The sequence below is a fragment of the Mesocricetus auratus genome, unplaced genomic scaffold (genome assembly GCF_017639785.1).
Source record: "Mesocricetus auratus isolate SY011 unplaced genomic scaffold, BCM_Maur_2.0 Super-Scaffold_100013, whole genome shotgun sequence".
Taxonomy (NCBI): Eukaryota; Metazoa; Chordata; class Mammalia; order Rodentia; family Cricetidae; genus Mesocricetus; species Mesocricetus auratus.
The window spans coordinates 74,574,493-74,600,459 of record NW_024429196.1 but is presented as its reverse complement, the minus strand read 5'-3'; the positions used below and the strand labels follow the sequence as shown (position 1 = coordinate 74,600,459).

General features: G+C 43.9%; 1 protein-coding gene across 2 annotated transcripts in view; it reads right to left on the bottom strand.

The window, feature by feature from the left end:
- The window catches only part of Faf2 (Fas associated factor family member 2), a 37,865-nt gene extending 13,917 nt beyond the window's left edge, over positions 1 to 23,948 (bottom strand). Inside the window, exons 1-4 of one of the 2 annotated variants that reach the window (XM_005078338.4) lie at positions 23,807 to 23,948; positions 7,163 to 7,231; positions 4,696 to 4,830; positions 694 to 770 (exon numbers count right to left, since the gene is read on the bottom strand). In XM_005078338.4, coding sequence (XP_005078395.1) covers positions 694 to 770; positions 4,696 to 4,830; positions 7,163 to 7,231; positions 23,807 to 23,869 — 344 coding nt within the window. In that variant the 5' untranslated portion in view covers positions 23,870 to 23,948. The remainder of the gene's footprint in view (positions 1 to 693; positions 771 to 4,695; positions 4,831 to 7,162; positions 7,232 to 23,806) is intronic. The other variant, XM_005078339.4, reaches the window with a different exon arrangement.
- Positions 23,949 to 25,967: the final 2,019 nt, after the last annotated feature.

Here is a 25,967-nt window from a genome sequence, read left to right as displayed (position 1 = left end):
CAGACTCACACAAAGTCTGGGCATAGCTCCAGACCATATTCTGTGCTAAGCTTGATCTGCCAGAAGTCAGGTCACAGTCATCATCTCCTAGCTCTGGACGCAGACCATGGCTTCCCATGGTGAGTTCTCTGAATGGTACATGAAGAAAGCTTGATGGTGAAGGCATAAAACAAGTGGGTGTATATGCTGGCAACCTAAGCATGGCCGAGGCAGAGGGAATGTATAAACACTGCCTAGAAAGGCGCCAACAATCTACGGCAAAGTGGGCGTTCTCAGAGCAGGGTCTGCTGGGACTTTGAGCAGTGGGCAGAGGAGAGGGTTAGGGAAAGGCTCCTGGAGTATGGAGTTAGGGACAGGAAATGGTGGTTAGAAAGGAAAGGGCACGGTGATTAACTAGGGGATGTAGCGGTAACAAACATGGTGGGAGAGGAGAAAGATCCATAAACATAGGCAGATTGGTTTGATTCTTACAAACAACAGCCAGGACTAATTTAAAGTCATTCATAACACCATCCACTATGAATCAGTTTAAAACATTTTTTCAACTATAGAAAAAGAAGAGTGCAGGAAGAATATTCAATATGGTATCAAACTGGCCAGTCAAAAACGATTGAGCATCAAGTGCACTCTATTCTAATTTCAGCGTCAAGGCCTACCCTGTGGCTAGTAGTGTATAAACACAGAGGTACATACCTAAATATATCAAGTATCGTGTAATAGGTAAACCGGAATGGAAGCATTATCAAGTAATAACCCCATCCAAGCAGCCCCTGAAATTCCAAAAACAAAGTTAGAGACCCCATTCTCTTGAATGTCCAATACTTCACAAAATGGCAGTTCACATTTCCATGCCCGCCCCACCAAGGTGACTCCTCTCTGTAACAGTGTCCTCTTCCTGCAATCTCACCCTTACATGCTACTGCTTTTAGTATTATGTCATCTAAGACTATTATTTTTCCCACAGAAGTTTTGTCTTTAATCTCCATAACATATCCATCAACTACTCATATTCATAGTCAACTTCAAGTTTCCTCCACATAATAAATATTCATTCTTTCCATCTGATATTTAAACATCAATACATGGCACATAGAAATATCATGAGATAATTATTACTTTGGACATCTGTATACAACAGTTAAGTCTATTACCAAAAGACAAATCCTTATAGCTACTAATCTTTGTAATAACACTAACTAGCCTTATCTTATTGTTGTTATATACAAACAGGGCTTACGGTCAGTGTCAACATGTCCTGTATAATCACTGGAGTGAGCTCTAAAGCTAAGTGGGGATCAGGGTCTTGATCACAAAGTAAGGCCAGTTCAAGCTAAGGAAACATGGGTCTACAGAGAACTACTCCTCAAGTTATGTATTGCTCTAAGCAGCTGGGGGTGGGGGGCAGGTATGCTGCTGTTGTTCTTTTGTTTTGAGACAGGATGTCTCTATGTAGTCCTGGCTGTCCCAGAACTCACTATATAGCCCAGGCTGGCCTGTTTCAGGCAGCTGAATGCTAGCATTCAAGCAGGTACCCTTAAACTTGGCAGATTTGTATTCATCTACTTTAGTCTTTCTTCTCTCTACCTATGGCTTTGTTTTCTGTAGTTTCAGTTACCTCAGACAACTGGGGTCTGAAAATATGAAGTGGAAAATTAATAAAACAAAACTAAACTAAATTTGTAAATTTTAAACTGCAAATTAAGTAGTGGGATAAAATAGTATACCCTGCTATTCAGTCTCACTCAGGGAGACACTCTTCATCCAGCATCCCATACATGACACCTTAATCTCTTAGTAGCCTTCCTGGTTAGCAGATATGTCAGGGTGTTGCTTGTATTCAAGAGATCCTTGTTTTTACTTTTAAAAAAAAGAAAGGCTTCTGCTAGGCATGGTGATGCATGTTTTAAATGCCTGGAGCAGCAGAGGCAGGTGGATGTCTCTGAGTTTGAGGCAGCCTGGTGCCCAGAGCAAGGTCCAGGTAGGTAGGGCCATATAGTGAGACCCTTCTCAAAACATTATCAACAGAATGGCTCCAAAGTGATAATGACGGAACCGATACGAAAAGGGAAATCACAAAATGATCCATTTAAGTGGAAAGGTTAAGTCTTAAGCCAATAAAACATATAGTGAGGTTGCCAGAATCTACAACCAATCTTTTATTCACAAAATTGTGGCAGAAATCGTTAGCTTTGCTGCTGCACCTTAAACAGCAAAAATGAGAGCAAATGCTTAATGAAGATGGAAAAATCATTTAAAAATAAGGCTTAGTAGTCCTGGGAGTTTAGGTACCTACTGAAGACCTTGCAAATGCATCCTCTAAGGAAAAAGGAGTAATTAAGCTCCACATTTATCTGGAGACATAGCTGCACTACACTGCCCTGGCTGAGACCCTCCTGCCTTAGCACTCCTTTGTTGTTTGGGTGCTTTTGCTCACTTTAATTTTATGTGTATGGGTGTTTTCCCAACATGATGTCTGTGTACTATGTGTGTGCCTGGGGCGTGTGGGGACTGGAAGAGGGCACTGGATCCCCCGGGACTGGGGGTACAGATAGTTGTGAGCTACCACGTGGGTGCTGCAACCAACCGAAGTCCTCTGAAAGAGCAGCCACGTGCTCTTGACTGCTGAGCCATCTGCGTAGCTCAGCCTTTCATCTCCCAGAGACAATGTCTCATAGATAGAGCTGGGCAGTCCTTGAACTAGAGATCCCCCCACCTCAGCCTCCCAAGGGCTAGGATTACAGGCACGCACCACCATCCAAAGTCACTTTTGAAACATTAATTACTCCATACACACATACAAAAAAAGTATGACACTGGAGTAATTTTAATTGCTCTAGGGTTGAATGAAGGGTTTAATTTTTTTTTAATTCTAGATGCATGTTCAAGGGGTGAATGTTATCACTCAAGGATAAAGAAAGATAAGCTCCATAAAGTTCTTTGGAGTTCATGATCAGTTACACATCTAATTTCCTTAAACAGACATGAGAAATCAGACTGTAAATAGAAAGCTAACACCGCCGGGCGTTGGTGGTGTACTCCTTTAATCCCAGTACTTGGGAGGCAGAGGCAGGCGGATCTCCGTGAGTTCGAGGCCAGCCTGGTATACAGAGTGAGTTCCAGGACAGCCTCCAAAACAATACAGAGAAACCCTGTCTCGGAAAACAAAAACAAAAACAAAAAAGAAAGCTAAGACCACAGGAGCCACGGAGTACAAGGACGATACCCTAGACTACAGATGTGGGTCAACAGGCCGGGTGTTGGTGGTGGCGCACGCCTTTAATCCCAGCACTTGGGAGGCAGAGGCAGGCGGATCTCTGTGAGTTTGAGCCGAGGCTGGTCCGACAGCCTCCAAAACAATACAAAGAAACCCTGTCCCTTAAAAAAAAAGAAGTGCGTCAACGGGCAGAGGTGTCCACAGCCACCTGACAACTTGAGTTTGAGCCCTGTGGCCCACACGGAAGGAGAAAACGGACTCTGCAAGTTGTTCTCTGACCTATGCGCACATACAAAAGAAATAAAATGCGATAAAACGGTGTTTATAAAAGAAAGGACGGGGGGAGGCAGAGGCAGTGAGGGAAGGGAGGGGGAGAAGGAAGGGGATGAGAAGGAGCACGTGAGCAGCGACGAGCTCTGCACACGCAGGTCGCAGTCAACTGGCGCACTCTGAGATGCCTAAAAGTTAAGTGGCCCCTCTTTACCACCAGCCCTTCAGGACCAACTTCAAAACATTGGCACAGAATCCCCAAAGATTCTAAGCACTGCTTAAAAGTAACTGATGTCTTTCCAAGGAGCAGGTGGGAGGTGGGGAGGGAGTGGGGGGAGCAAGAGGAGAGGAGGGAGGAGGAACTGGGATTGGAATGTAAAAAATAATAAGAAAAGAAAGAAAAAAAAAGTAGCTGACATCAAGTAAACTCCAGTCCCAAAGAACTTAGCAGATTTCAATTTAATGGTGGGAAGTTGCCAGGTATAGCATGTTGTTCAGGTAACAATTCCACAACAAAACGCGGAGGTAGGAAGAATGCCCACGGTTTGAGTGAGCCTATCTACACAATTAGTTCCAACTCAGCTTGGGCTATAGTGAGACGCCAACCAGTCTGGGCTATTTAGTGAGCTCCTGTCCAGCCTAGGTTACATAATGATTCCCAGTCCAGTGTGTGCTATACTGAGTCGACAGTCAGTCTGGGCTACAGAGTAAAAAATCATGTCTCCAAATAAAACAAAACACGCACGCACGGGCTGAAGAGAGAGCTCAGTGGAAAGAGCACTTCCTGCTCTTACAAAGGACCCCGGTGTGCTTCCCAGCACCCACACAGTGGCTCACAACAGCCCATCTTCAGCTCCCTGGGATGCAGTCCGCCTCCTCAGGTTTCCGTGGGCTCCTGTAGGCATGTGGGCACAGACATGTGCTCAGAAGCAGCTCTACACAACACGGCCCGAAGCAGACATTTCAAAAGCAAGCTGCTCAAAACAAGGTATAGAAAACACTCTCTCAGTGAAGAACAGAAAATAGTTCCTATAGGAATTCATTAAAAACTCCAGGGATGGGGAAACTGATGAACCCATCAGATCTTCCGAAGATCCATAGCTAAGAAGCTTACACTGTCAGCATTTCTTTGGCTCTCACACAAAGATAACAAAACCAAATGGGTGAAATCATTAAAAAGGGAGATGAGATATTCTAGCTACAAAACTTGCCCTTGGTTGTGGTCTTGAGACAACATAGCTGTAGATCCTGTGATCAGCTGTATTAACCTGTAGGGGTCGGGATGGAGGTGGATTGAAAACACTCGGTACACCCTCTTGCTCATTCAGTCTGTCCTGGACTGCAGCCTGAGAAGGAAAACAGAATGCAGAACTTCAGTGATGCTCAAATTCACCCAAGAGGAAACTATTGCTTGGTGTCTCAAAACAAGATGAACATTACATGATGGTCACTTAATGAGTGCATGCCAAGGGACCTTTATCCTGCTACGCTATGGGGCAGTGAAAACTCTCACATGGCAGAACAGGCAATTTGTCTTGAAGCCACATTTACACAGCAAGCACATTATTACTATTAGTATGTGTTATGCAGAATGGCTAAACTATAATGTGCTTTACCATCCAATCCCAGGAAAAGCAGTATTGACAGCACCTTCAGGGCTGTGCAGTGGGCAGTACTGATTACTAGTATCTGATAGATAGTCTTGGCAAAGAGAATGCAGTCTGGATATAGCTCCACAGCCCAGAAAGAGACTAACTTACAAGCCTTAGAGTCTTTTTTTTTTCCTTCATTTTTTTATTCATCTATTTATTTAAATCCCAGCCACAGCTTCCCACCCAGCCCCTGCTTCCTAGTCCCCCAACCCAACCGCATCCCCGCCCCTTCGGTCTCCATCCCAAGAGTATCAACAAAACAATAAGACTTAGATCCTTATGTGCAAAATTGAAGGAAACTTAATACTTGGAATTAATCTGGAAAAAAAATTTTTAAAGAAAGTCTTCAAAGTAGAAGGAATTTGAAGGGAGGCTCAACTTAATCTGAAAATCTGAATATTAAGGGCTTGGGATGTAGCTCAGTTGATGAATGTTTGCTTGCATGTATGAGGCGGAAACCGTTGCTTTACTCCCAGAGCTCAGGAAGTGGAGAAAGGAGGATCAAAAGTTTGTGGTCATCTTGGACTATGTAGGGAGTCTGAGTCTGGCCTTGGCTAGAGATTCTGTCTCAAAAACAGAACAAGACAAAACTTGCTCTCAAATCCTGTTCCACAACGTCTCTTAATGGTTTTAGTCTCCATCAGTATCCTTTCAAACACTATTATCAGGCTGGGCGCTGATGACGCGCGCCTTTAATCCCAGCACTTGGGAGGCAGACGCAGGCAGATCTCTGTGAGTTCGAGGCCAGCCTGGTCTACAGAGTAAGTTCCAGGACAGGTTCCAAAGCTGCAGAGAAACCCTGTCTCAAAAAACCAAGCTAAAGCCAAAAAACAAACAAAACAAAACAAAAAACTATTATCAGGAGAATGGAACAGTTTTCAGTTTGTTTCTAGTGAACTATTATGTCTGAGGGTCATTTTATAATTCATTTGAATTCACAGTTGGTGTCAGAAGAGTGGTCTTTTGGGGGGAGGCTGTGTGTCTTCTAAAATTGATAACTGAACTTAACCTTTATGGTTTGACTAATTCCAGGCAGTCAAATCACATCAGTGGGGAAAGAACAACATTTCAGGTCTGGCAAACTGGCTCACTGGGTATCTTCATTAGTTTTTTTGTCAACTTGGTTCAAGTTAGGGTCATCTGGGAAGAAGGAACCTCGACTGAGAAACTGCCTCCATGACACTGTCCTATAGGCGAGTCTGTGGTACATCTTCTCGATTAATGGTTGATACTGGTGGGCCTAACTCACTATGGGAGATGCCACCCCTGGCAGATGGTCCTGGATCATCTGGGAAAGCAGACTGAGCAAGTCATGAGAAAGCCAAGCGGCGCTCCCTCACTGCCCTTGGCCTCACTTCCCTTGGTGAGGGACTGGGATGTGACACTGAAAGCTGTGCTCATGGGATTTTTAATCACAACAACAGAAACTCTAGCCAAGGCAGTAGGTAAAAGCTGAGCCCCAGGACCTATATGGTAGAAAGTGAGACAGTTATGTAAGGAAGAAAGTCTACAAGGGTGCACACTGAAGCAGTGTGTTTCTTACTAAAAAGTGGAAGAATTTTGTGTTTAAACTTTTTCATTTTTGTTTTCGGTTTTTGAGACAGGGTTTCTCTGTGTAGCCCTGACCATCCTGGAACTCGCTCTGTAGACCAGGCTGGCCTCAAACTCACAGAGATCCGCCTGCGTCTGCCTCCCAAGTGCTGGGATTAAAGGCGTGTACCACCAATGCCAGGTTTTCTCATAGTCTCTGTACTCCTACACGTGTGTTTTAAGCACAAAGAAGCTATAATTCTTTTTTTTTGTTTTGTTTTGTTTTGGTTTTTCGAGACAGGGTTTCTCTGTGGCTTTGGAGGCTGTCCTGGAACTAGCTCTTATAGACCAGGCTGGTCTCGAACTCACAAAGATCTGCCTGTCTCTGCCTCCCAAGTGCTGGGATTAAAGGCGTGCGCCACCAACGCCCGGCAAGAAGCTATAATTCTGATATCGGGGAGAAGGGCTGTACCAGCAGAACTGAGGGCACCCATACCTCCATGTTCCAGTTATGCTGCTCCAAAGCAAGGCGACACTGCTCCATGGATTCTATGCCAGTCAGATCCTAGAAGGTGAAGCACAGGTTACTGTGGGCTGGGCTAAGGGGGTAGAGCACCTGTCTAGCTTAGCATACACACAGCCCCGGGTTCCATCTCCCACACTGCGTAAGTCAGATATGGCAGCATACGATGTGTCAGCGGCGGTGTAGGGAAAGGGTCATTGCTGGCCACAAGAGGTGCTGCAGAGACAGCTCATTTAGTAATGTGCTTGCCTTGCACATACAAGGGCCCGAGGTTAACCCTAGAAACTAAGCACGCGGGAACCATGGCGCACCAGAAAGTGAGCATAAGTGGCTTTCTAGATCCCTTTCTCACTATTTCCTTTCAGGTGTCCAATGCACAGCAAACCTAGCAGCTCATGTGCCTAACACATGCTAGGCTTTCAACACAATACAAAAGCTGCTCCACTCATAGGCCTTTCATTCAGCAAGTGCTTACTTGAGGACTTTACACAAAGGCAAGTTAAAATAGTCTTTACTGTCAAGAAGTCCTAACCACTGGCAACCACAGAGGCAGAGTGGTCTATCTCAATCAGACTGGTAAGTCAAAACAAAGTTTCTTATCTTTACTGTGTACTCTGTATCCAAGGACAAGGTGTTTAATTCTAGAATTTAGTTTCCTTTATGTACAATGTTTAATCTGGACTAGATATCCTTTCCAGACTTTTTCGTCACTTTTACTTTTTAAGCCACGTCTCAATGAACCTGAAGCACAGACTTCAAGGCCCCACTAGTGCGCCTGAATGTCTGGGGTCTGAACCTGGGTCCTCAAGCTTGTGCAGCAAGCGCCATAACCAAGTGTCAGAAATACCCCAAAACACCTAGCTTCACTGGCCTACAAAGTTGTATCTGAGGACATGATGGGGAATGGTCTTCTGTGTATATGTTTGTCTTAAACATATAAATAAAGCACTGTTGGCCAATAGGGAAGCAACATAGGTAGGACTAGGAGTCAGGAAGGTTCCGGGAAATGCAGTCAAGAGAAGAGTTGCCATGTGATCCCAGGAGGAAAGGGCACAAGTCTGGTGTGCTCAGAAAGATAAGTCCTCATAGAAATATATATTAGTAGTCATGGGTTAATACTTAAGACAGAACTAGCCAATGAGAGGGCCTGGGACATTGTAACTAATAGTCTCCCTGTGTTATTTGGGGTTGACAAGGCCCTGGGACCAGGCTGGCGGGGAAGAACGCACATTATCAGGACACCCTGGGCTATCTAACAAGAGCCACACACACACACACACACACACACACACACACACACACAAATAAAATAAGTCTTAAAATATACATATTTTCCCCTTGAGCAGAAGCAATGGCTCAATGGTTAAAGAGTTTACATGTCTCTTACAGAGAACCTCAGTTCAGTCAGTTCCCAGCACTACAAAGGTAGCAAACACTAGTAAGTAACTCTAGCTTTAGGGAGATACTGGCCTCTGTCCTCCATGGACACCTACACTCATGTGCATCAACACATAATTTAGAAAAAAATACTCTTTACAAAGGATATATATAAGCTAGGCATAGTAGTGCACACCCTTAGTTCCAGCACTCTGGAGGCAGAGGCAAGTGGAACTCACAGAGATCTGTCTACCTCTGGTTTTTGTTTTTCTGCATAGGGAGTTTCCACTAGATTCTACTGCATACATACTACTACTGAGAATCACTAACTCCAGAGCTTGAAATTCTAAATGCCAGGGCATCATAGTGAAACCCTGTCTCAAAAAAACAAAACAAAGCAAAACAAAACCATCAAAGAAACCTAAGTACTGTGTCTGAAGCTATTCTGGGCATGCAACTGAGTTAGTATAGTGTGCAGTGTCTGTCTAGTATGCAACCATATAAGAACTAGGTGGCACAGCTCGACATGATAGTGAGCACTTTTCATCCCAGCACTGAAGAGGCTGAGGCAGGTGGATCTCTGAGTTCAAGGCCAGCCTGGTCTACAGATCAAGTTCCAGGACAGCCCAGGCTATACATAGAGAAACCTATCTGGGGGACCCAAACCAAACCAAAAGCCAGTATTCTGTCTGTCTCAGACTTCTGCAAATTCAGGGCCAGTCTAGGCTTTTGGGTGAATTCCAGGCAACTTTAACTAAACTGTGAGACCAGGCCACAAATACCTTGATCACTGGGTAGGGAGGACCCTTTTGGGAGTTGAATGATCCTTTCACAAGAGTTGCCTAAGACCATCAGAAAACAGAGGGCAATTTGTAACAGCAGCAAAATTACAGTTATGAAGTATCAACAGAAATAATTGTATGGTTGGGGGTCACCACAACATGAGGAACTGTACCAAAGGGTTGCAGCCTTAGGAAGGTTGAAAACCACTATCCTTGATTGGCTTTTCAATTTTTTTCCCTACCTTATGAATATACACATTTTAAAAACTTGATAGACGGGGCTGGAGAGATGGTTCAGTGGTTAAGAGCAGTGGCTGCTCTTCCAGGGGACCCGGGGTTCAATTCCCAGCACCCACATGGCAGCTCACAAGTGTCTGTAAATCCAGTTCCAGGGGATCTGACACCCTCACACAGACATACATGTTAGAAAATTACCAGTGTGTGCAAAGCAAAAATAAATAACTTTAAAAAAAACTTGAAGACACTGCCCAAGCCAGTATGTCATCTTCATAAAGACTATTTCATTTTACATTGTCTAAAGCTGGTTTCCAGTGCAAGTCAAAAGTTACCTTATTCCCATTTAGTGCCAACATATTTCCCAAAGCCAGTGGGGAGGGGAGGGTTTTTCCTAGAACAGACCCCATTGGCTTTGAAGCCACCTGTGCTGTCACGGAAAAACATGTTTAGCTATTCTGCAACTTAAGGAAGGAGAGCTATGTTGTGGCTCCGGTTCTACAAGGCAGTCCGAGGCACGTGGCAGGCACTGCCAGGAAGCAGAGAGGATGAACACTGAGCCCACCTTCTCTTCTCCTTTATCCAGCCCAGGACCCCAGACCATGAAACTGTGCTGCTCACTCTTGGGGGGTCTTCCCACACCAGTTAGCCCAATCTAGATAACCCCTCACAGGCACACCCAGACATCTGTCTCCATGGTGATTCTGAATTCCATCAGGTTGACAGTCAAGATGAACCATCACCAAAGTAGAACAGAAACAAGGAATGTTAGACTTAATAACCTCAGAGATTTCCAGTTCCTTTCCAAGTAAATTTGTTTAAAACTCAACAGATTATAAACCTGTCTTTTAAGAAAAGATTTATTTGTGCTTTTGTGCATGTGTCTATGTATGTCATTTGTGTAAAGGACAGATGATTGCCCTGGAAAGGGGTTAAAATGGTGTTGAGCTTCCCCACATAAGTGCTAGGAACCAAATTCAGGTCCTCTGGAAGAGAAGCCTATCATTTTTGTTTTTCAAGTGATTTCTTTTTTAGTGAGTTGGGGTTTGAATCCAGGGCCTCACACAGGGTCAGTACACGCCAGCCCTGCTTGCCAGTGTAATACCTTATCATACATTAGACAATGAATAACTCAGCCCAGTGGTGGTAGTGGTGGCATTTGAGGTGGCGGCAGCTCATGCCTTTAATCTCAATACTCAGAAGGTAGAGGTAGGTAGGTCTCTGAGGTCAAGGTCAGCCTGGTCTACAGAGTGAGTTCCAGGACAGCCAGGGCTACATAGAGAAACCCTGTCTCAAAAAGAAAAAACAAAACAGAAAAGTAAGGCAATGGTGGTGCACACCTTTAATCCCAGCACTGGAGAGGCAGAAGCAGGTAGATCTCTGTGAGTTCAAGGCCAGCCTGGTCTATAGAACAAGTTCCAGGACAGTCAGGATTATAAAGAGAAACCCTGTGTCAAAAACAAAAAACAAAACAGACAAAATAAATTAATTAATTAATGATTATTATGCTACCCTGACAGCTTTTTTTTCTTCTCTCATTCTCCTTTTCTCATATAGGCAGGTGAGTGTGTAAGTGTGAGTGCATGTGAGTGTGTACGTGCGATCATGTGCATGCACGTGCACGCTTGTGGGGGGCCATAGGATGACCCTGGCTATTTTCCTCAGGAGCCGCTCAATTTATTTGTTTATATGGCTTTGGTTTTTTGAAATGGTGCATGTGGCACCACTGGCAGGCTTCTTCCTCATTTCTTACGCATCACTCTTATTAGTTTCCATAGTATCAAAAACCGTTTTGTCTATCTTCACTATGCTGACCAAATCCATGAGAAATTAGCATCATGCCATGCCCACCACAAGTTAAAAAGATCTGCATATGAAGTCAGTGAACAACAGAAGCAAATCTGCAAGTTCCTAACTGTTTGCTCCTCAGAGTAACCTTGGCCTGCATTCAGACCCACTGACATTTGCTGTCACTCGAGACAAAGCTGGGAGAAGCAGCTGCAACTGAAACAAAGGCTAACTTCATCATGACGGCTCCTTCTCCCACTCATCTCTTGCCACAAGGCAGATGTCCCAATTGTTGTCACACACCCGCTCAGGCAGTCCCATCTGAGAATGTCTTACTCCCCAACTTCTCAGACATACTCCCCTTCCATGAATTGACCTCCCTATGGTTTAGGAGCTGCATTCAGATGCAGTAATTTACATAAAAGTATAACTGATGACAGTATTAGAGAGACGGATGGATGATATTTATTGTTGGGGACCAAAATATCCCTGAATTCCAATCAGTCACAAGTACTATGCAGAGGGATATTAGAAGAGTGTGTGAACTACTTTCCTCTACCCAACCTGTTCTAACATCTATCTAGTCAAAAGTTAAAGGGATGCTGATCACTTGAAAAGTAGATACTGAATTATTATGGTTGCTGATCTAGTCCTTAGGAGAGTGTAAGTCAGGGAAGAAATCACAACAGGCTGTGTGTGTAACAATTTAACCAGGTGTCTTAAAGAACTATTTGGATATGGATTGGGAAATCAGGGTATACTCGCCTGGCTTTCCTAAGTGCTTCACTTTCCACATCTCAAATGTTTGTAATAACACACTCAGTAGACATCTAAGTGCTCTATGCTCCAATTGACTTGTTCAGGCTTATATTTTTAAGTCATTCCCAGAGTAAAATTTGGCAAACAAAACAAACACACAAAACAACAACAACAAAAGCAAAAACAGGTAACCGCCTGGCATTGGGTGCACGCCTTTAGTCCCAACACTTGGGAGGCAGAAGCAGGCGGATCTCTGTGAGTTTGAGCCCAGCCTAGTCTACAGAACGAGTTCCAGGACAGCCTCCAAAACAATACAGAGAAACCCTGTCTCGGAAAAAAAAAGAAACAGGTCAGGTAACCTTTGCTTTCTCCTTCCCACCACACAGGACAGGTTTGCTTACTCAGGAGAAAAATGGAATTTAAAGTCCATTCAGAAAGTGATGACTACTAGGCTTTGAGCTGTAATTAAAGCTCTTAGAGATCTTTATTGTTTACATTTAATTCTTATCTCCCAGATTAAACAGCAACAATTCCCACTTACTAAGCACCTACACAAGGTAATAAGTACTTTCTCATTTTTAACAATGAGAAACCCAAGTTATCCAAAGGTTACATTGCTGAACCAAACACTAAAACCCAAACCTGTCACACAGCCATTTCTAACAGCCCTACTTGTCTGCAGTTTAAAACAAATTAACAGGATCCAGAAAGGTGATGCCAGTGACAGGAGAGTATGGGCACAGAGCTAGACTTCCAGATCAAACCTCAGTTACCTATCGATCCTAGTCAACTGATCAACAGCAGAACTTACCTCATTTGTTTATTTGGAACCTTGGTCAAAGTTAATGCAATAATGTTCAAGCAGCATCATATTATACTTTTAAATCTCAAGGGGTAATCAGAATACATCTGTCAATTCCCTTCCATAATGTAATTGTTATTTATTCCAAATCACTGTCCTTAATTCTCTAAAATTTTAGCTATCACTATCTCCAACTCTATTGCTGTCATAGGATTCTACTATTTGCATAACTGTTCTAGTATAGTCTGCATTCTATATCCACAAATTCAATTAGATCAAAACATTCAGTAGCCACGTATAGTAGCATATATCTATAATCCCAGCAATCTAACCCTGGAAAGCAGAAGCAGCAAGTTTGCCAGCTAGAAGCCAGCCTGGGCTACATAGCAAGACCTTGTTTCAAGGGCTTAGATGTTTCAGAGTATTTGTTTAACTATGTAAAGACTGTTGCTGTTTTATCTTGCCTGCCTAAGGCACCTGAATGGTCTAATAAAAAGTTGAATGGCCAATAGGAAGGGAGGAGGAATAGGAGGGACTTCTGGGCAGGGAGAGTAGGAGGAGGAGGAGTTCAGGTATGAAGAGACATCAGGGACAGACAGACAGGGAGGAAGCAGGACACACAGAATGAAAAAAAGGTTTAAAAGCCCTGAGGCAAAAATGTAAATGAACAGAAACAGGTTAAGTTATAAGAGCTAGTGGGACATGCAGAAGCAAAGGCCCAGCATTCATAATTAATGTCTCCATGTGTCTTTATTTGGGAGCTGATTGGCAGCCCAGAGAATTCCAACTACAGTGAGGGGCTGGGAATGTGAGGCACTCGGCTGACCCCCAACACTGCATCCTCCTTAAAAAAAAAAAAATACCAAACATGTACATGTAAACATTTTTAGCTTATTATTTCCTAAACAATATGACTATTTCTATAACATTTATTATATTATAAAGTGCATAGGAAGATGTTTAGATTATATACGAACTTTCTATCATTTTAACTTGAGCAGCTTTAAACTGGTTATCAGTGGGAACTCTAAACCAATCTGCCTCAGGTACTAATGAACACCTGTCTATAACTCCTCCACTGACCTCTGGAGAGAGGTCAGATATTCACTTCTGGGGTCAAATCACGGTTCTCATCACACAATAACCAAAGTCCTTCAATCTATAAAGTTTTACCCAAGTGAGAAGGAGAAATTCCTTAAATGAAAGCCCTTCCTCTAAATTCCCAAGTTTCCCCACAATGCTAAACACCTAATGTTCGCCATGCTTCACTTGCTGACCTGGTCCTGTCTGTCCCCACTCTGTGGGTTCCACCAGGGTAAGAGCTATGCTGACTGCTACCGTATCCAGTACCTACAACCATAGCCGAGTTTACTGAGAATGGGATAAGTCTCTATGTACAAGGATATACACGGCAGCATTGATTGTGGTAACAAAAACAAAGAAAAAATGGAGGGAAGGAGGGGGGAGGGAGAGAGCGAAGGAGGAAGGAAGGAAGGAAAAGAAAACATGATTGCCCATAAGTGTTATGGTGGTTCACGCAGCACCAGGAGGTAATGGCAGGTGGCTCTCTGTAAGTCCAGGCCAGCCTGGTATACACAGCAAGTTCCAGGTCAACCAGTTACTTATAACATGGGGAGACCTTATCTCAAATTGATTAATTAATTAAAAATAATGCTTAACATTCGGGTATTTAATATTTGCCAACACTTCAGCTATATTAACATTTAAACTTAAAGCAACCTTGTGAGGTGGATAATATTATTAGTCCACAAAGAAACTATGTCACAGAGACAAATTAAATGGTAACTTGTCCAGAGCTGAAAGTTAGTAACTATAAAAGGCAGAGTTCGCCGGGCCGTTGGTGGTGCACGCCTTTAATCCCAGCACTCGGGAGGCAGAGGCAGGCGGATCTCTGTGAGTTCGAGGCCAGCCTGGTCTACAGAGTGAGTTCCAGGACAGCCTCCAAAACAATACAGAGAAACCCTGTCTCGAAAAACCAAAAAAAAAAAAAAAAAAAGCAGAGTTCGAATCCTGAGCCTTCACAAGCATCCACACACTGCTGACTTTCACAGTACACACATGACCCTGTAAGAGAAAGACATCCTTTTGCCCAACGAGAGTGGGCACTATAACCAGTTAGTTAGCGAGCACCCACCCACTGAATGGTTCAACACCAAATGCATCATTGTGATCCATCTTAACAAGCGTGTATACCCAGATAGCAGTCTGCTGATGGACCACGGCACGCTTGGATTTTCCTAGCAAAAGCATACTGTACTTATTTTAAGGAGAATACAACCTTAAACACCTGCCAAACAAGTGTATAACCCTTATCTCAGTCACTTCCCTCAAGTATCTTAGGGTCTTGTACCAGTATTAATTGAATACCAATTTTTCCCCAGTTAACTGGTTCCGTAGAGCCTTTCCAAACCATTTTAGTTCATATAAGCCAAACAAACTTTGTAGGAATTTTACTTGTTCATATAATATTTAATGGTGGCAGTGTCAAATACCTTTAATCCCAGCACTAGAGAGGCAGAGGCAGGTGGATCTATGTGAGTTCGAGGCCAGCCTGGTCTACAGCGTGAATCCCAGGAAGACTCTAAAGTTACACAGAGAAACTGTTTTGAAAGAAAAAAAAAAAAAACAAAAACTGTCTGACAAACACCAGTACACGATGGCTCAGGAGCACACATAACCGACTCTTGTCAACAGTACAATTCAAGGAATGGGCTGCATATATTCAGTGAAAGGAATGGGCTGCATATATTCAGTGAAAGGGATGGGCTGCATATATTCAGTGAAAGGAATGGGCTGCATATATTCAGTGAAAGGAATGGGCTGCATATATTCAGTGAAAGAGAGCTTGCATGAGGCCCAGCCAATGTTCTATCCTCACTACTGCTTTTGCCCAAATACAACTAAAAAGATAAGGGCAGAAATACTTAAGCAATAGCTGCGCATTGGTGGCGCACGTCTTTAATTCCAGTACTTGGGAGGCAGAGGCAGGTGGATCTCTGTGAGTTCAAGGCCAGCCTGGTCTACAGAGCGAGTTCCAGGACAGACTCCAAGGCAATACAGAGAAACCCTGTCTCAGAAAACAAAACAAAAACCTTAAGCAAGGCCATGAGTTGATAGTTTGTTCAGTGGACTAAGGTTCTTGATACATAAGCTTGGTGCTCAACCCTGAAACCCATGTAAAGGTGAAAAAATTAACTTGTGATCTCCATATGTATTACAGCAGAAACAATAATGTCAATAACATCTAAAGGAGAGAAATAAGTGAGCGTATTTTTAAAACTACGCTTGAGCTGGGGACATAATGCCACAGTTAAAGCACTGCCACGCAAGTGAGGACTGGCGTTTGGATGCTGAGGCCACTTGTAATTCCAGGCAGGGAAAGCATAGATGGAGATTCCCAGAGCAAGCAGGCTTGCAAGGCCAGCCTCATCACTGAGCTTGGTGTTTCATGAGAGACCCTGCAACAATGAGCAAGGCAAAAGAGCAACCGATGGCAATGCCCAATATCAGTCTTAGACCTCCGTATGCGCACCCACATATGCAAAAGTGTACACACACATATGCAAAAGTGTACACATATATGCAAAAGTGTACACCTCCATACCCACATATGCAAAAATAAAGTGTACACCCCATACACACCCACACATATGCAAAAGAAAGTGTATACACACATATGCAAAAGTGTACATACACACACCCACACACATATGCAAAAGAGAGTGTACACCCCTACACACATACAGGCATACACGCAAAAAGGTGTATACACACATATGCAAAAGAAAGTGTACACACACACACAGAGGCATATATGCAAAAAGGCATATACTCACACACACACATATGCAAAAGAAAGTGTACACACACACACACAGAGGCATATATGCAAAAAGGCGTATACTCACACACATATGCAAAAGAAAGTGTACACACACACACAAAGGCATATATGCAAAAAGGCGTATACTCACACACACACATATGCAAAAGATAGTGTACACCCCTACACACATACAGGCATACACGCAAAAAGGTGTATACACACACATATGCAAAAGAAAGTGTACACCCCTACACACAGAGGCATATATGCAAAAAGGCGTATACTCACACACACATATGCAAAAGAAAGTGTACACACACACACACAGAGGCATATATGCAAAAAGGCGTATACTCACACACACACATATGCAAAAGATAGTGTATACACACACACATGCAAAAGAAAAAGTGTACCCCACACACAGAGAGAAAAAAACTGAAAACACCCAGGCTGGAGGTTCTGTTGTTAGAGCACTTGTTCTTGCAGAGGACCCGGGTTTGCTTCGCAGCACCCACAATTGCCCATCACTCCAGACTAAACACACCATTCAGACAGGCGTGTGAGCAAACATCATGCCTACCACTCCAGACTAAACACACCATTCAGACAGGCATGTGAGCAAACACTCATGCATATAAAGCAAAACTTAAGATGGTCTAAGAACCATTGTTTTAAAAACAGACAACAACTAGACTTTAGGAAATAGAGGCTATCTCTTATACTTGGTGAGGTGAAGATAAAGGTAAGAGGGCTTCTTTTCTAAGATTTATTTGTTTATTATGTATACAGTGCTCTATCTGCATGTATGCCTTCAGGTCAGAAGAGAGCACCAGATCCCACTATAGATGGTTGTGACAAACAAAACAAAACAACCAACCACACAAACAAGTCAAATGCGGTGTGCAGTCCATATCCGGGCTCCCTGAAGGCAGAGGCAGGAGAGTTCAAAGACGTCTGGACTACATTGTGAGACCTGCCCCACTAAGAGAGAAGCTGGGGAGCTGAGGATGGGCTAGAAGTGGGTTAAACTAAACCAAGTATGTATGAAAACCTTATGGAAACCACTAGTTTATGAGTTAACAAAAAGGGCAGCAGTTAATACGAGACCCCTAACTGTCAAAGGGCTGAGAGTAAGCACTGTTGCGGGCTCAGCTCTAAACAGGACTTTCCTATCAGCTCCCTTCTCCCACAAGGTTCAGGGAACACTGCGGAAGGAGGAGCAAAGTCAACGCTAAGAGCTGAAGAGTGTACATTCTGGATGCGACATGGCCCTCGCAATCATGAACTCACGTCAGCTAAGACTACCTGCACAAAACCAAGCTCAGATTATGTTAATATTACAACAGGCAGCAATAACTGAATTTAGTGGATTACTCAAAGAAAAAAAAAGACATCATGGCGAGAAGGGAATGTGTTGGGAGATGTCTGGCTGAGGAGAGGAAAGAACTGGGGATGAAAATACTCAAGATAGCCGGGCGTTGGTGGTGCACGCCTTTAATCCCAGCACTTGGGAGGCAGAGGCAGGCGGATCTCTGTGAGTTCGAGGCCAGGCTGGTCTACAAAGTGAGTTCCAGGACAGCCTCCAAAACCACAGAGAAACCCTGTCTTGAAAAACCAAAAAAAAAAAAAAAAAAAAAAAAAAAGAAGAAGAAGAAGAAGAAGAAAATACTCAAGATACATTGTTTTTTTTTTGTTTGTTTGTTTTTGGTTTTTTTTTTTTTTTGGAGGCTGTCAGTCCAACCCCGCCTTGAACTCACAGAGATCCGCCTGCCTCTGCCTTCTGAGTACTGGGATTAAAGGCGAGCGCCACCACCGATACATTGTATAGGCTAAGCAGGGTGGCCTACACCTTTAAAGCCAGCACTCAGGAGGCCGAGGCACTGGACCTCGGAGTTTGAGGCCAGCCTGGTCTACATAGTACCAGGCCAGCCAGGGCTACATAGAGAACCTGTCTCAAAAACAAAAACAAAACAAAGATACATTGTATACATGTATGAAACTGTCAAAGACGTTTTTTCCATACAGGATTTCTCTGTATTGTCCTGGAACTCACTCTGTAGACCAGGCTGGCCTTGAGCTCATAGAGATCTACCTGCTGGTCTCCCAGTACTAGGATTGAAGACGTGCACCACCACACCCAGTCATGATAATTTTTTTCAAAAAAGGAAAATGGATACTGTCCATCACATAATATAGTGCTCCCATTTCACAAGAAAAAACAAACAAAAACAAAAAACAAAGACAAAAAAACAATTCAATGTGAGAACTCACCCAAAACTGTAAAACTAACTAGTAGCTTCCTTGGCCAGGATTATATGAAGGGAGAAATCAAAACCCAAACAGATCACTGTGATTTTTTTTAGGTGGATGAATGAAAATTATCATATACTTGTACAACTCCCAATTTCCAAATGGAAATTCCCAAAAATTACTTATAAATTTGCTCCTAACAGCCTAGAATTCAGGCTTTACTTTAAATAACTTAAAAAAATTAACTTTATTTGCATGAAGGTATCAGATCCCCTGGAACTGGAGTTACAAACAGATGTGAGCTGCCATGTGGGTGCTGGGACTTGAACCTGGGACCTCTGGAAGAACAGCCAGTGCTCTTAAGCACCGAGCCATCTCTCCATAATTTAAAGAGAATATGAGTCATGCCCTGCTATCCACTTACAAATTTTTTTCAGCCAGGTATGGAGGTATACACCTGTCATCTCTATCCCCAAGTGGTAACCAAGGTAAGGCTGGGCTAGGCAGGCTACCCAGGGAAGCCCTCTCTCATGAACAAACAGAGCTGGAGATGGCTCAGTGACTGAAGGCACGTTCTGACAAGCCTGATGACCTGAGGCCAATCCTTGGAACCCACAGGGCAGAAGGATCAAACTGCCTCTCACAAAATGTCTTGATTTCCAGTGTCATGGCATGTATGGTCCCACACCCACAAAATTTACATAAATAAACAAAATGTCAGATCCGTGTAAGCAGAGCGTCACTTCCTCCTACAGGAATGGTACATTTACTCCCTTCTTTCTGACCATGCCATCCCTGCCTTGGTGTTAAAACACCAGCCCAGAGGCAGTAAACTAAAGCACTGGAGAAGTCTACATATTTGGTAATTATCCACACACCTACATTAGCTCTTCTTTTTTTTCTTTTTCTTTTTTTGGTTTTACGAGACAGGGTTTCTCTGTATTGTTTTGGAGGCTGTCAGTCCAGCCGGGCCTCGAACTCACAGAGATCTGCCCGCTTCTGCTTCCCGAGTGCTGGGATTAAAGGCGTGCGTAGCTCTTCTTTAAATTTAAATACCTACTGTTTTCCAGTGGAAATAGCTCAAAACATAATGTCTACATTATTCTACTCAGTTGGCTCTAAAATAAACCAGACCTATGAGAATTATACACACATAAGACAAAACAAAAACAAACTTAGAAATATCAAATGGACTAAGATACATATACCTTAGAAAATTCTAACCTAATCACATCACAAAAAGAAACATAAGAAATTTCAGCTTTCCTGAAATGTTTTATTTTCACTAATTTATTTATTTAAGCTTTTGGAGACCTCACCTTGCAGGATAACCTGAAACTCAATATGTAGCCCAGAGTGGGCCTGAACTTACATCAATTCTCTCTTTTCTTTTTGGTTTTTTCAAGATAGGGTTTCTCGCTCTGTAGACCAGACTGGCCTCGAATTCAGAGATCCACCTGCCTCTGCCTCACCAGTGTTGGACTAAAGATGTGTGCCACCACTGCCCAGCCCATAGCAATCCTCTTAACCTCTCAAGTGCTGGCACTGGGATTACAGAGTGAACCAACATGCCTGGTGCGGCTGTAACACGTGAAATGTGACACACACACAGAGCTCACTGTCAGCAGTGCCACCCAGTTCTGTTCTGACACCCATGGAAATTCCAAGCACATGACCCATATTGCTGGAGAAGCAAACCCCAAACCTGGTGGTGTTGTTACTCCCTAGTTAAGAAAAGCTCTCAGCCGGGCGTTGGTGGCGCACACCTTTAATCCCAGCACTCGGGAGGAAGAGGCAGGCGGATCTCTGTGAGTTCGAGGCCAGCCTGGTCTACAAAGTGAGTTCCAGGACAGCCTCCAAGGCTACAGAGAAACCCTGTCTCGAAAAACCAAAAAAAAAAAAAAAAGCTCTCATGACTGTCTCTGTCTACACACTTGAGCACAGTATTAACAAGTCTCCAAAATCTGGCTCGAGTTTATCTTTTCAGTCCCAGGTCTACTTACGACAACAGGCATATCCACACTTCCCATCTCCAAGCGAGAAGCCCATTTTCTCAGCTCTAAACACTCTCCTGCCCACCATCTGCTGAAATTCTAACCCCTTCAAAACTGCAAAGTCCTGTGCTAAGAGCTCAGCCTTCCAGTCCAGGGCTAGACCCACTGATTTCCACTGACAGCTGCACTACCTTGAGCACATAAATCAACAAATCTATTTCATTACCAGATACGACAGAGGGTCTTAACCCCCTTTGTACTTTATGAGGTAGCTGTGTATCAAGATGATGGCTATACATCATCTTAAAACATAGTAGATAACAAATATTAACCTCTCAGTCTTCCTTCCTTCCTTCCCCCTTTAACATCAGTAGGTTTACTCTTCCCTAAACTCCAAGATAAAGACACAGACACACAGACAAACACCCCAGAGAACTTTCTGGGAGCTGCTATTATTCAGGCTATGCACCTTGGCTCCAACATTAGGATACAAACACAACACTCATGAATGTGGATTTCTAAATATATGCAAAGCACTATTTGTGCAAATTATCTGACCTCTCACATCTATCTTCTTCAGTAATAAAAGAATGCAGTTAACACTCTACAGGCTTCTAAAGAAGTTTAAGGTTATAATGCTTGACGTCTGTATATGTCAAGCAATATTTAAGAGCAGTCTGAGATGGTAAACCTGATCTGGCTTGCTTATAGAACACAAAAATACAAAGTGCATTTAATAAATTCAACTTTATAAATCTTGACAATATTATAATATTATTAACAATAATATTACAATATTATTAACAATAATATTACAATATTATTAACGTGCTAGACACCCCTTTTCTTTTTTTTTTTTTTTTTTTTTTTTTTTTTTGGTTTTTCGAGACAGGGTTTCTCTGTATTGTTTTGGAGGCTGTCCTGGAACTCACTCTGTAGACCATGCTGGCCTCGAACTCACAGAGATCCGCCTGCCTCTGCCTCCCGAGTGCTGGGATTAAAGGAGTGCGCCACCAACGACCGGCTAGACACCCCTTTTCTGATGACATCCACTAAAGAAGACAAAAAGTGTCTTAAGCTCTTTATCTCACAGACACTGCCATTCACACTCATGTACTTCTAAGTGCGTCACAACTTATAACTCACATCTGTTTCACACACGGCTTATCCCTAAGAACTGTAAAGTGTAGTCTGCCCAAGTTAAATAAAACCCTGAAGGAGTAGTCTACAAAGAAGTGAAGGCTGTCTGTTCATTCTTTAATTCTACTCTGGTGTCATTAATTTCTCTATTATAAACTCCACGCAAATGTCAGCTATGCCTATGATAGTATTTTACTATTTACACACACCCAACACATTGCTTAAACAACACACTCGCACACACAAAATCAACATCAGGGCAGTTACAGCCCACTCTTAACTACATACACACTCTTACACAGACTGTACAGCAGAGATATCAAAAGCCCACCAAGGGCTCAGTCTATGCTTATGTGACACCACCATTTACCACCAAGGGCTCAGTCTATGCTTATGTGACCTAAGCATGCTGCCTCCTTTTGTTTGGAAAAGGCTGGTTACAAAATCGGAATCCTCCTGCTTCCATCTCCTGTCCCTGGAGATTACCGTTCTGGGCCACACCCACTGGTGTTACTTCTTACAATCCATACCCATGTTTGAGACAGGGGCTGTCAGATCAGAGTAGAACGCCATAGGGCTGTGTGTTAAGCAAGGTAACATGCTAAATGTTAGCGACAGTCTCACAACATCCAACATGTTTAGTGGGCGGTATTCTAACTAGCAGTGTCTGGCACTAAGAACTGCTCACCATGAAGATTTAGCACATTTCCTGTTAGAAAACGAGTTCTAGTAACTTTCGTTCTATCTCAAGTTAAATGTTGATTGATAGCAGCAACTGTTTAGGCACATTTTACTGTTTACAAAGTCCTTTTAATACCTTGTAGCATCCATAAACTCCAGTTTACCTCCAAATCATCCTCAAGGGAATAGACATTTTGAAGTCATGCATTTAAGAACTAAGGCAATTGGCTAATAACGCCACGGTTACCACCACGGTGGTCTCCTCCAAGCAGACCCTCCACCTCGGTTAAGTGTTTAGTGCCTTTTTTTTTTTTAACGTAACATCCACTAATAGGAGGTCGAGTCCTGCAAGTTTCCACCTTCCTCAAGCATAGTCAGCAGTTCAGGAGAAAGCCGAAGGTAACAAAATCCAGTGAGAGGCCATCGGCGATACTTAACGTTGCATTGTTTCTGTATGTGGCGTCTACATCTCTAGGGCAGGGGCCAGGTCTGCGTGTAGGTGCTTCCTTCCCTACTACAGCCCTCATCGCAAGACCTAGGAACCACGAGACCCTCAGAAGTGTCTGTGAACGGCACGGGGTGGTGGTGGGCGGTCCAGACCCGCGAGCTGACGCCAACTCTGCGATGGGGACTTAGGCTCACTAGCGCATCAACAGTCGAGGGGCGGAGAGGGTCTGGCGGATTAACCAGGCTGGCAAGGACTGCGGGCCCGCGCCGCTAAGGGAAACCAAGGCAGCTGACCCAGTGTGGTCGAGCCTGGGCGGCAGCTGGAGGCTGGAAGGCTGGGTACCGACAGAGCTCGGGGGCCGGGGAAATCCGGGCAGTTGGCGTCTGGGGGGAGGGGGCCGCCTGCCGGTCTGAAAATGGGCCCAACCCCAACCTGAGGATGGTTCTGCGCTCCTCTAGGGCCCCGCTCCCCATCCCGCGGCGGCCTTGGCTGCACCGAGAACTCGCTGCTACCTGAAACTGCAGCAGCTTCTCGGTCTGCTCCTGAGTTAGATCCTGCTCCTCAGGCGCCGCCATTTTGCCGCCGCCTCTACGCTCCTGACCCGTCCGCACCGTCACCCGCCGGAAGTGATCTCAGGTGCAGCCACATCCGGCCCGAACCGCCGCCGGTCCTCAACTGCGTCTGCGCGCGCCAGCTCGCACGGCCCCGTCCGAATCCCGCCGCCAGAGGGCGACGTTCTCGAGTCTATGCCGACCAATTCCGGAAACCCGCCGAAGTGGGGAGTCTGTCCGAGAGCTGGGATAGCTCAGAAGGTGTCAGACAGAGTCCAAAGGGTCCCAGTGCACCTGCAGTAGCTCCGAAAAGTCCCGCAGTCTGGCTGCTTCTTAAACATTTTCCAGCCATTTCCGATATTCTTGACGATGACTCAGGAAACTATTGCTTTAACGAAACAGCGCCAGTTTGATTCTCAAGTCTTTCCTAAAGTGCGGGCTGCCTTGGAGGCTTGCTCGGAGTGCTTGTCCTAGGGTTAGCCGTGCTTGCGGACCCTCGGGGCTTTGTACCCGGGTGGGAGCCTCGTCTGGTCTCAAGCCCAGGTCCTATGCCACTTCATCCCTTTGACAGACCAAGCAAGGATAGATACTTGGACTAGGTCCAGGCGACTTGACTTTAAGTGTATTTGACACCTTGCAAACGACCAACTACCTGAACTGTTACTTTTTGTTGAATGCGGTTAATTTACAGCCTCATTATGCCTCCCCTACCTTTTCCAGGGCCAACGAGGCACACTCCAAAAACCTCCAGCCTTGAGAGGCTAAGGCAGGAGGATCTTGAATTCAAGGCCAACCTGGGCTGCATAATCAGACCCTGTATCAAAACCACAACCAAGGACAACACCCCTCTCGGCTCCCATTTTTTTCTAAACTTTAGAACATTCTAGAGCAATACTGTCCAATAAAAATATGTGGACCACACATACAATTTAAAATAGTAGTCACTCTAGGGACAAGTGAACTTGTGCTGATGGGAATTCCATTCACTATGGAAATCAGTATAAAGATGCTCCTCAAAATTAAAATCAGAACTACTACATAATCCAGCCACACCAGTTCTGGTATATGCCTGCAAAAATCAAATTAGTTTACTATAGAAATACCCATATTCGGGCTGGAGAGATGGCTCAGCAGTTAAGAGCACTGACTGCTCTTCCAGAGGTCCTGAGTTCAAGTCCCAGAAACCACATGGTAGCTCACAGCACCTTGAATAAAATCTGGTTCCCTCTGCTGGCATGTAGCCAGAAGATTGTATACATAATAAATAAATAAAATCTTTAAAAAAAAACAAATACCCATAATCACATATTTACTGATGCACAATAAATTATAGAATCAGCCTAAGTGTCTACCAATAAATGAATCGATAAGGAAAATTCTGTATATAACTGGGCATGGTGGTGAACACCTTTAATTCCGGTACTCTGTTGGCAGAGTCAGGTGGAAACCTGAGTTCCAGGCCGACCTGATCTACAGAGCAAGTTTCAGGACAGTCAGGGCTATACAGAGAAACCCTGTCTTAAAAAAGAAAAAAAAAAAAAAAAGTAAGGGGCTGGAGAGATGGCTCAGCGGTTGAGAGCACCGGCTGCTCTTCCAGAGGTCCTGATTTCAGTTCCCAGCACCCATATGGTGGCTCACAACCCTCTTCTGGCATGCAGGTATACATGCAGAGCACTCATTCATAAAAAATAGAAATAAAAATTTAAAACTCTGCATATATGTAATGGGATTTTATTCAGCTATAAAGAAGAATGCACTTATGTTGTTTGCGGGGAGGCGGGTGGGAATGGAGACCCCCATGTTAAGTGAAGTAAGCCATTTTCACAGTGTAGTACGTTTTCTGACATATGTAGAATCCAAAGATGAAAGGAAGAGGATTAGCAGGGAAGGACGAAGGGGAAAATGTGGTGCTGGGGGGTTAAGAAAGAATGAAATGATCAAAGTATACTTACATATATATGTGGAAATATCCTTTACTTTGTATAATTAATGTAATACTAATAAACGCCCCAAGGGCTCTCTCAGCCGGGACTCTTGTGGGAGGACCTAGGCCCTGCCCTGGATGAAATGACAGTTACTGGAGATCCACCATGGAGGGCCTCACCCTCCTTGGTGATCGGAG